Source organism: Phaseolus vulgaris, chromosome 9 (genome assembly GCF_000499845.2).
Source record: "Phaseolus vulgaris cultivar G19833 chromosome 9, P. vulgaris v2.0, whole genome shotgun sequence".
NCBI lineage: Eukaryota > Viridiplantae > Streptophyta > Magnoliopsida > Fabales > Fabaceae > Phaseolus > Phaseolus vulgaris.
The window spans coordinates 25,550,299-25,561,834 of NC_023751.2; the positions used below are offsets into that span (position 1 = coordinate 25,550,299).

Below are 11,536 nucleotides of genomic sequence, written 5' to 3' on the forward strand. Positions count from 1 at the left end.
GTAATTATTGAGTTTCGGAAATAAAAATCCGGAAACCAAAATTAAAATTCTATTTCGGACAAAAAAATCCGGAATTGAAAAATAATACATTCCGAAAAAAAAAATCTGGAAAAGAAATAATTGTGTTTCGGAAATAAAAATCCGGAAACAAAAATAAAAAATCAATTCCGGATAAAAAAATCCGTAATATAAAATTTCGTTGCGGAAAAAAATATCCGGAACACATATTTCAGAAATTTTTTTTAGGACAGTTTCGTCTTTTCCGCTAAGATCGGGTGCAGTGATATGGTGCAGGAAGCAATTGCCTAAGATTTAAAAGAATAGATTTGGAGAGATTTGAGAAAAAAAAATACAAGTAAGGTTGTTTAAATTAAGGTATGTAGAGTGAATTTGTTGAAATTTTTTATTTAAATTGGTAAGTGAGATAAGTGTGAGATTTTTTTTAAAATATTTAAAATACAAGTTTATAAATTGTATGCACATAGCACTCAAACTATTTTCATATTTACATAAGTGACTTTGCCCAACTTTGTGAGGTAAGGATGAGAGTAAATCCATACTTTTCTTCGCCCTAATTTTAGTGGACATCAGCGAACACAATCACGACAACCTGTGTTGTTTCTGTAGGATGGAAGTGGAGTCAACAAAACATTTGTTTTTCAAATGCAGGGTCACTTGACTGGTTTGAAATAAGTGTTATGTCTGGTTGGGGTTAACATCGGTAAATCATCAAGACCCTGTATCACATTTCTCACATTTCAAATTAATAAACGTCCCTAATCAGGTAAACGTGGTTTGGGGAAGAGTTTGGATTGCAATCTTTGGTGAAATTTGGAAACACATGAATAAGTATATTTTTCAAAGATGGAGTGATAGATCATTTAGAAATATTCACCTTGACTCAACTAAAGGTATGGTCTTGGATAATGTCTAAATATGCTCTTACCTTTTTTTTTTTTTTACTCTGAGTGGTGCATCGACTCTCTGGCATGTATGTGTTTGATTAAGTGACTTTGAATTTTGCGGTAGTTTGTTTTTGTAAGAAGGATTTTATTGACTCTTTTGGTTGGGTAGTTTGATTTTATGTAAGTCGTGTATGGTATAGATAAATTGGGAAGGAATAGATGAGTCTTGTGTGTTGAATTCTGTATAAGGGTTGAATCACCCTTAAAGTGATCCATTTCTTTTTTCTTGCTGATAAAAAAAAAATGGTTCATTCACACTTTTCTTTTCTAAGTAACTTTGTTGGAACAAAACACATGTTGATGCATACCGGTCAAATTAAAGAATAATAAATAAATATTTATGTACATACATATGACATATGTGAATAGGAATATTCGTTATACAAAAGAAGAACACGAGACAATTTTTTTATGAGTATAATGAAAATATAAATTCTCTTCTAGACAATATTGTTCACACATTGTCAAATTATGTATAGATTATCTCTTTCCATTACAAAATGTTGAGTTGAGATTCCACTTATGAATGTATTTCATCCAACTCCAATAATCAAGATTAATTATCCTTGTCACCATGTTTTGAGTTGGTTCCTACGTGTACTCACTTCAGTCTTTATAATTTCTTTCATCAGATCGGTAGAAAGACTAAATTAAAATAAGAGACTAGTTGAGGTATCCAATTCTTTTATAAATAAATTTTAAAACTGTAAATATACGAATTTAAGGTGTCTGGAAATTTTGTAAAACATTAAAATCTCTTTTATAAAATTTCATCATTCAACCTCACAGATTAATCAAAATTAATTCATCTAAAAAACCTTCTTTATCCATTCTTTATTAATGAAATGAGCTAATATCTCTTCCTCTAAAAAGAATAATTATATACATAAATTATAAAGAAAAGCGTCGTATCAGGATTACAATTATTTACAATAAATATTTATAAATTTGTGATAATAAATATTATCGTAGTGAATTATATAAAACTTATTTAAAATTTAATAAATTTGTAATCACTTCTTAATTACTAAAACTAAATAGAATAATATATATTATGAATAGTTTAAAAAAATATGATTTTTGATGAAAATAATCAATATGGTGATGTCATGTAACCCACCAAACTATGTGACAAATTTCTTTTACAATATGTAATTGATTAATTAATTGTCATTAGTTTATTATTAATATAAAGTTAACTAAACTAAGCTCTATAAAGGGAGCAGTTGCACTCAATTGTATTTCCTTTTTCAGAAAAGTTTAATTCTTTTTATTTAGTTATATCATATGGCAATATTTTATGAAATTCTTTTGCTAAATAGGTGTTTGGCCTTATCAAATCTAGGAATCTTATGCACCTTTACTCAAAGTTAAAAAAGTAAGTAGTCTTTTTATATTTTAAACGTTTGAATCTTGTCTATTAAAAAATGTTATCGCAATGATAATGTAGAAAAATTACGACATCAATATCTGTGTTATTATTAGGTATTAGGTACATAAATTTGTACGAGGTTAGCTCAATAGAATGTATAAAAGTTAAAATTAAAACTAAATAAACACTTTGAATAATATTAGTAAAGGATTTATTTGACAAATGAAATTAGGAAACATTCGTTTAGTTGTATGTGTTTATCCTCTAATTATATTTGTTCTATCTTAGACGTAAAAAAAAATTGCATTGTTGAATGGGCTTTCAGAAAAAACATTCTCTTACATTATTTTTGTTTGATTAGAGCTATCATCTTAGAAATAAAGTATGACCATGTTTTAATTTAACCGTTTTTAGTATTTAATCAAAATTTTAGGTGTTAGACTTTTACCTTACTAATCTACCTTTTTTATGGTGATTTAAAACATTATATTTTTCAAAAACATGTTGGACAAGTTAGGTTTTCATAAAATATTTTCCAGTATCAAACTCACGTTACTAGAAAAATCATTAACTTGAAATCAATTTTAGAGACAAAAAATAATTAATTGCTATATTGACTAAATTAGATATTATTTTAGAGACTAAACAAATTATTGGTATCTAAATTAATTTATATTATTAATAAATAGTTTTTAAATTTGTATCAAATTAGCTATTAAGGTTTTAACTACCAATTATTTAGCTTCTAAAGTTGATAATTAAAACTTTGGTAGCTAATTAGAAACCAATTTAAAAACATCAACCAACTTTACATGTATCCAAAGAAAAATAGCTTTAAACAGGAGATTCTATACAATAAAAAAATAAAGATCAAAACGGATAACTCTGAGATACAAATTTTAGATATTATCATTTATGTAATAAATCAGACAAGATTGAAGGACATAAAGAGATTAAATGTAGATGGAGAGTGGTGGAAGAACCAAACAAGATTAAAGAGGAAATAAAAAATCATTTCAAGAACATATTTAGGAAAAAGAAAAAACAATCTTAAATCTGGAAGAGATTCCTTTTCCATCCATAACATTGGATGACAACAATGAGCCGATAACAAGATTCACAGGGAAAGAAGTCTAAGAAGGAAGTACTCTGAGAATGTAAGGTTAGCAAATGCTTATATCCTAGTTTGGGTACAATTTCAATTTCATTAAAAACCATTGAGACACCCCAAAAGAGATATGTATATCATTTTCATAAGTATAGCTCCTGGACTAAAGATTGTAGTACTTATTTTATCATCCTTATCCCTAAGATCCAAAGGAATACAGACCAATCTCTTTAATCAGGTGCATGTACAAAATAATTTCCAAACTCTTAACAAATAGATTTAAGAGAATTCTTCCAAGAATTATAAATAAAAAGCAACCTATTTGTAGCAGGTAGAAACCTACTTGATAATTTTCTAATGGCAAATAAGGTGATGCATGATATAAGGGTAAAAAAAGAAAAAATGCATAATCATAAAAGCGGATTTCGAAAAAACACATGACTGAGTGATGGGGCAGATTTAAAATCTTTTTCTCGCAGACTAAGTCAACTGTAGTAGAGTATTCACATGAAATCAAAGTTTACCAAAAGTAGTAATATCCATCAAAGTGAGGTGAGAAAATGATAAAAGTGGATTTCATAGATTTTATGTATTAATTATAATAATCCTAATAGAATATTGAACGAGATTAAAACTTTGACAAAATAATAAAGTAGAAGAATAACCATACAACATGGGTGTTGAGATTGAAATAGCTTTGTGAATCTCTTTTGTTATTATTACTTACAAATAGTATGTTTATCCAAATTCACTATTCCTTATGGTCAAACCAAGTCAATTCCTTACATCAAGGCTATCTAGAACCATAAACTATCATAATCAATTCCTTGCATCATAATAGCTTGCTTCTGCATTGAGACGGAACAGTTCAAGCCAAATACTAAATTCCATTCTTGGTAGTTGACATATTTGGTTGATTTGATAGGGTTCAAATACATAACCTCGCCTTTCGTTCTCATTCATGCTCCATCGGCATCAATGGTTTCCTCACCATTAAACATTAATGATACTATAAAAAAAATAGAACTTGAATTTCAAGAAAACATGCATTCACAAATAACAATTATTCAAGAAATATCACATTGTTTTTCAATCCCAACAGGATAAATATAGCAACTCATGGTAAGTCTTATAATGAAGCACAAGGATGAGAAGCTAAGAACAAAAAACGTAGATCCTTGAATGTTATTGGCTAGCTTAGACTTTGATACTCTACCTTAATATTTCTCTCTGTTTCATCCTCTAGGTTCAGGTCTTATACCTTGATATGTAAATGTGTTTCAACCTTCGTTGAGCCTTCCTTTTGAGCCCTCGAGACCTCTATATTTATAGAGTTTAGTGAGGAGTTTAAGAAGATTAAGCATCTGCTTGGGGCAAATTCAATATGCTAAGCGGATTAACTTTCTTTACCTTAAAGAAATCTTTCGGCTTCATGCCCCTTTTTGGGCTTCAATAGATTCAAAATATCTTTTGGTTCTATAGGGATTCGCTCCAAGCCAAGATCAAGGATGACTATTTTACGACAAGTGTACTGTGTCAAAAGTAATAAATTTGTCCCTAATGATGGATATCGAACCCATAAGGAACAATTGAATTCTCAAGTATAATATTCACGATAGAAAACAATATGTAAAAGTTTGTTGGAAGTTTTTTGTTTGAATTTGCAAGAATGTATATAAATCAAAGTAAAAGATTTTTTTGATTCAATTGGGAAAATTGAGATTGGGGTTCATCCTTCTCACTCATATGTATTTTAACAAAAAATTATAATATTAGTCTTCATTGATATTAATGCATATAAAAATCATTCATATCGATTTCTCGCATATTTATAAAAACTCCTTATCATTATGAAGAAATGTTATAAAGCAATTAACATTTCAAATATATTCCTAGCATTCAAATATGTTAAGCACTATCATTTAGGTCAGATTCTTAGAAATACTTTTCAGTCAGATCTAAGTATCAAAATCAAGAATAATTCAAGCTTTGAGAATAAACTAACAATACCAATTGTCAATCAAGAATTGAAATATTATAGATAAATATCACCTCAATATATAAGAGTTTGAACAGATTACTCTTGAACCCAAAGGGAAGAATTAACCACCCATGTTGGCCATTACAAGCATGGAACATAAGAAAAGAAGATCCAGGATATTTCTCCTTGACGGTTGATGGCAGAGGCCTCAGCTCAAGACCAACCCCTAGAGCAGTGGCAAAGAGGATACAAGAAGATTGAGACTCTGGTACTGATGATAGAGACACTCTGTTATACATGTTCAAAAATGTCATAACCTAGTGTACATTATAAAGTAGGAAATTTGCTTGTAATTTTGCTTTAAGTAAATTAGGGTCTGGTTTAGGCTTCTAAAACCTACCTAAGGTATAGTTGGGCTTAATTGCAGCCCACATTAAACCCTAGGTTGGTCATTAGACCTAATTAGGTCACATGGTGCACACTTGATCATGTTTGCCTTGTGACCTCATTTTTGTGCCTAATTCAAACTGAATTACATTTGAACTTCCCACCCTTTTTGTAACCCTTGGCTGGCCTCCTACCCCTATATAAGGAGATGCTTGACTCATGTTTTAGTAGATCAAATATATGAGTGTTATGCTGCCAATTTGCAAGCCTAAGCAGTCCCTTGTCTAAACCTCTCTAGGATAGACATCTTTGGTCTCCTTCTTCAGCTCTCCAAGTGATATGACCGAACTAATCACTCTTCCTACTCTTTATGCAACTCCAAGGAACCCATACTCCAATGGAGTCATCCTTGACACACTCCTTCCATTAAGCTTCCCCCAATTTTCTTCAAATTTCAAGAAAAAACTGAATTTGGATGAGAGGATGCTATCATTTGGTATCTATAGCTTTGGTTCTTCAAGAGCTAAGTGTCTTCTTCTCCTATTTTTGTTCTTAATTCTGTGTTGTTGCATTGATGTTTTTAATTGCCTTGAATTTCATTTATTTAGGAATACTGATTGGGGAAAATTCTAGGAAGCATAACTATGACACAAAAATAAGGAAGAGGTTGACAAGATGGAAGGGTAAAAGTCTAACTTTTGTTGGTAGAGTCTGCTTGATCAAATCAGTGCTCAATTCATTTCCCCTATTTTACATATCATTCTTCAAAGCCCCAAAGTCGGTCATAAATAAAGTTCATAATGGGATGAGGATCATAGGGAAATAAAATAGCTTGGGTTAGGCGGTCTAAAATTTTCAAAACCAAAAAATCTAGGTGGACATATTTTCATTCTTATCTTCTAGTTTGGACTTCTCTACCTCCTTGAAATTTTTCTCTTCTTCGATAGGTGGTTTCGAGATTAAAGAGTGTGGTGGGTTCAAGTTAAGGTTGTGATTCACATTATGGTAAATGCAAAAGAGACAACTTCTTCCTGCACCTCCATGGCTTCTTCTGGCACCCCATACTAAAAGCACATTTACTATTATACTCTTCAGTAAAAAAATATTAAAAACATAAAATATAACTTTAACCTAATTTAGTTTAACCTACTTTCACCTTCTCTCCCTTTCTCCTTCACTCCAACACCGCACACCCCCATCCATCTCCCACCTTCTTCAAGCTTTCTCATTCTCTCCAAGTTCTTCATATCTCAAAGTTTTCATTTCTTCTAAATCTCTCATTTCCACTTCCATCTTCATTTACAACATTTACAGGTTAGTAATTTCATTGGTTTTAATTTTGAAGTGAAATCTGGTGGAAGGCATAATGTAGTCCGGTAACCGTTCGCACAAATAGGTATTGGATTACGTAATCCGGTGAGTTTTAAGTTAGGTTTCGGATTACATAATCTAGTTGGTTTTTAGTTAGGTTCCGAATTATGTAATCTGGTGGGTTTTTAATTAGGTTTCAGATTATGTAATCCGATAGGTGTTAGGTTTTCAACGTTTCGGATTATATAATCCGGTAGGTTTATCCAATTAAGTTCTGCATTGCATAATCCAAAAGTTGCATTATTTGTGTTCTGGATTGAATAATCCGTAGCTTTGGTTTTGGTTTTTGTGTGAGTTTTGCACGTTATGGATTAGATAATATGTGTTTATGGTTGGATTAGGTATACACACATATTATCTAATCCTGAACACTGTTGTTCTTGGCACCGAATTACGTGATTCGTTGATGGAGCGGATTACATAATTTTGGAAATGAGTATTTAAGGGCACGATAACTTATCAGAGAAACAGGAGAATGACGAGCCAACCACTGCCGGCACCCACGATAGTTACCACCACCACTGCAACACAGCTACCACCACAATGCACCACCTCACCACCTCAACCACGAGCTCAAGCACCACAATCGTGACCCTGCACCCCACCACCACAACAAACACCTTCTTTTTCACTTGTGAAAAAAATGTAAAACAATACTTTCCTTTTATCTTTTTTACTCAAGGACAGTTTTGATATTTTAAAAGTTTATGAAGGTGTCCAAAGAAATCATGGAGATGCAGGAAGAAGTTGTCCACTAAATATGATGGTTTCAAGAAAGTCTCAAGTTCTTAATATAAGGAGTTAAAGAAATAATGGAATTAGTTTTTATATAAAATTTGTTCGTTAACATTAATTTAATAAATTTAAAATAATTTTATTTTTAAGATGACAAAATATTTCTTAACATAATTTTAAAAATAAAATAATAAAATAAAATATATTAATAAAGATAAAATTAAAAAAATTGTGTACCAAATAACGGTTATAAAGATAAATATTTTTTTTGTATTTTTGTTATAAGTATGGATAATTCTTTTTGTTAGAATAGTGATACTTTAACATTCACTTAACAACTTTATAAATTAATATTTTAATTATCTTTATTTTATTTTTAATTTAAAATATTATTATATTATTATAATAGGTTGTTAAGTGAGTGTGGTCTTTTTTTAAACTTTACTCTTTTTGTTATGATACATTTCTCCACTATTCGTTAATGACATTCTATAAATTCTCAACGATGGTTATGGAGGATGTATACACACCTACCTGACTAAAATCCAAGTGACTCTAGAAGACTTGGCTCTTCAAGTTGAACCATCATCCTCACTTTTAAAGCAATTACCAACCCCTTACATAGCCATTTTGTTCTTCTTCTTAAGCCTCCTTTTTGTGCTTAGTAACAGAAGAAGAAAGAACAAGTTCAATTTGCCTCCTTCCCCACCAAAACTACCCATAATTGGAAACCTTCATCAACTAGGCACTCTCCCACACCGCTCCTTCCAAGCACTCTCTCGCAAGTACGGCCCTCTCTTGCTGCTGCAATTAGGGCAAACTCCAACTCTTCTGATATCATCAGTTGATGTGGCCAAAGAAGTATCCAAAACCCACGATGTCGCTTTCTCCAATAAGCCTCAGACCACAGCCGTGAAAACCATCATGTATGGGTGCACGGACGTGGCTTTTTCACCCTACGGAGAAGGGTGGAGACAGAAAAGGAAGATATGTGTTCTTGATCTTCTAAGCGTAAAAAGAGTGCGATCCTTTCAGTCCATTCGAGAAGAAGAAGTTGCAGCGATGCTTGGTGCCATACGTGAAGCATGCAACGCAAGTAAAAGGCCTTCTTGCGTCAACCTGAGTCAGATTCTGATTGAAACCTCGAACAACATAATATCTAGATGTGTTTTTGGAAAAAAGTATGACAACCCAGATGGTGGAATCAGCTTTGGAGAGCTAGGAAGGAAGATGATGAAACACTTAGCCACTTTCACTGTAGGAGATTTCTTTCCTTTGTTGGGTTGGATTGACGTTGTCACTGGCCAAATACCAGAATTTAAGGCCACTTTCAGGGCATTAGATTCTTTTTTTAATCAGTTAATTGCTGAACGCAAGAGAATAATGAAGATGGAGGGTTACCAACCTCATAATAAAGACTTCCTGGAAACACTCCTTCAAATTCAAGATGGTGAAGGAAAGCATGATTTCCAGCTTACACATGATGACGTCAAGGCAATTCTAACGGTAGATATGCTTCTTTTCTCTTCTGACATGCTCACAAAAGGTAGCATAGCATCTTCAAATGATGCAATCACGTCACCTAAGATTAAAATATTTCAAAATTTTCTCTCTTTAATGATACAATCCTTAACTAAAATGGATATCCTATAATAATTTCTGTAACAGTAAAATATAAGCCTTAAATCTATGGTTAAGAATCCATAAACAACTCTACTTACGGGATGTTTCCATTTTCATAACTTCAGGACATATTTGCTGGAGGAAGTGACACTACTTCAACACTTATGGAATGGGCATTTGCAGCGCTCTTGAAGAATCCTGATATCATGAAGAGAGCTCAAGAAGAAGTAAGAAGAGTTGTTGGGTATAAATTAAAAGTGGATGAAAATGATTTAAATCAAATGAATTATCTGAAATGTGTAGTAAAAGAAACTCTGAGATTATATCCACCTATTCCTCTTTTGACACCCTGAGAAACTTCATCTGATGTAAAAGTGAAAGGTTTTGATATTCCATCCAAAACAAGAGTGTATGTGAATGCATGGGCGATTCAGAGGGACCCTGAAATTTGGAACAAGCCTGAAGAGTTCCTTCCCGAGAGATTTGAAGATCAGCCAGAAGTAGATTTTAAAGGAAAAGATTTGCAGTTTATTCCCTTTGGTTTTGGGAGAAGAGGATGTATTGGAATTTCATTTGCACTTGCTTCCACTGAGTATATGCTTGCTAATCTCCTCTACTGGTTTGATTGGAAGATTCCTGAGACTGGTAAACCAATGCAAGATATAGACATGAGTGAGATATGGGGACTCACTGTCATCAAGAAAGTACCACTTCATCTTCAACCTGAACTACACTCATTTGGATATGAACCTTGACATCAATAATGTGGATTTATTTGTATCTTGGATTAATGGTATATTTTACTTTGTTTCCTTTTCTCTTGTCGTTATAAATTGTTTTTCCCCTTTTTTTGGAGTAATGTAGTTTGGCAAAGAAGAAAATAAACAAGTGTAGGGATGAAAACACTAGTTTTTTTTAAATACCCTAAAATACCTTTTTTTATGAAAACCCTAAAATACTCAACATAAAATAAGTTGAAATTAGAGCATAAAGTAGACTTTATTTTATATAAAGAATTAGTGAAACGGGATTACCTAATGATATTCATCCATAAACCCTTCTGGTTGTTTATTGCACTAATAAAAATATTTATTAACAAAAGAAAATAGAAAATTAATTAATGAAAATTACAAATAACCTTTTTTTGCAACCATGTAAGTTTTTGGGAATTTGCACTTGGTCAACCTCTTAAAATGTTATATCTACTATATGACTTAATTAATAAAAAAAACATAAGTTAGGAAATATTTAAGTAATAAAATGATGTAAGTTGATAATTTAATTACCAATCGACTATTTTCTTGAGATACGCAGGTGGCATCTTGTATAATTAACAAAACCACGTAGTAGTGTGATCATTTACGTATATCACAAGTAACTGCTAATGACACTTGCATTGAAAAAATCATTAGTATAAGTACAATTGATGAAGTGCTAATAATTGACTACTTAAAAGTTATACCTACTCATATTGTTTTTTTCTTTAAGGACTAGGTTTTGGACTCTATTGATGCAAAATAAACTTCATTTTCAATAAATTAAATGTACAAATGTATTCATACATAAATAAAAATTAATAATTACAATTTATTTTCTTGCCAAAAGTTTTGGAATACATCTAACGAGGTGTCTAGATCGGGCTGTGAATCCTTGAAATGTTTGTGCCATAATAAATACCTCATATGTGGGTACAGGAACTGCAACATCAGCAATGTGTACCTTCTCAATGGTGACCTTCACCATATTAAGGGGGAGAGGAATATTATGCAAAAAGTGACCGCTACAAAGACTTTCCCTATGGCCACGAATCGAGCAGTGAAATCGTCCTCCGTAAATAACTCACAATAGCTTATCTCGCCAATGTCATCCCCTGATGGATTATCAGTTGCATAACTCCCCTTTGTGTTATATCTACCTATGGAAGACACAAAGGTCTGGTGTGCTGGAACAATTTGTTGGGACAAACCTAAGCTCTTGAGGTGTTGCTCAAACTC

At 31.9% G+C, this 11,536-nt stretch overlaps 1 protein-coding gene across 1 annotated transcript; it reads left to right on the top strand.

The window, feature by feature from the left end:
- Positions 1-8,401: 8,401 nt before the first annotated feature.
- Positions 8,402-10,359, top strand: LOC137822876 (phenylacetaldehyde oxime monooxygenase CYP71AN24-like). Its single transcript, XM_068627891.1, has 2 exons — positions 8,402-9,425; positions 9,668-10,359. The coding sequence occupies exons 1-2, from the start codon at positions 8,844-8,846 to the stop codon at positions 9,893-9,895; spliced, it is 810 nt and encodes a 269-aa protein (XP_068483992.1). The 5' UTR covers positions 8,402-8,843; the 3' UTR covers positions 9,896-10,359.
- Positions 10,360-11,536: the final 1,177 nt, after the last annotated feature.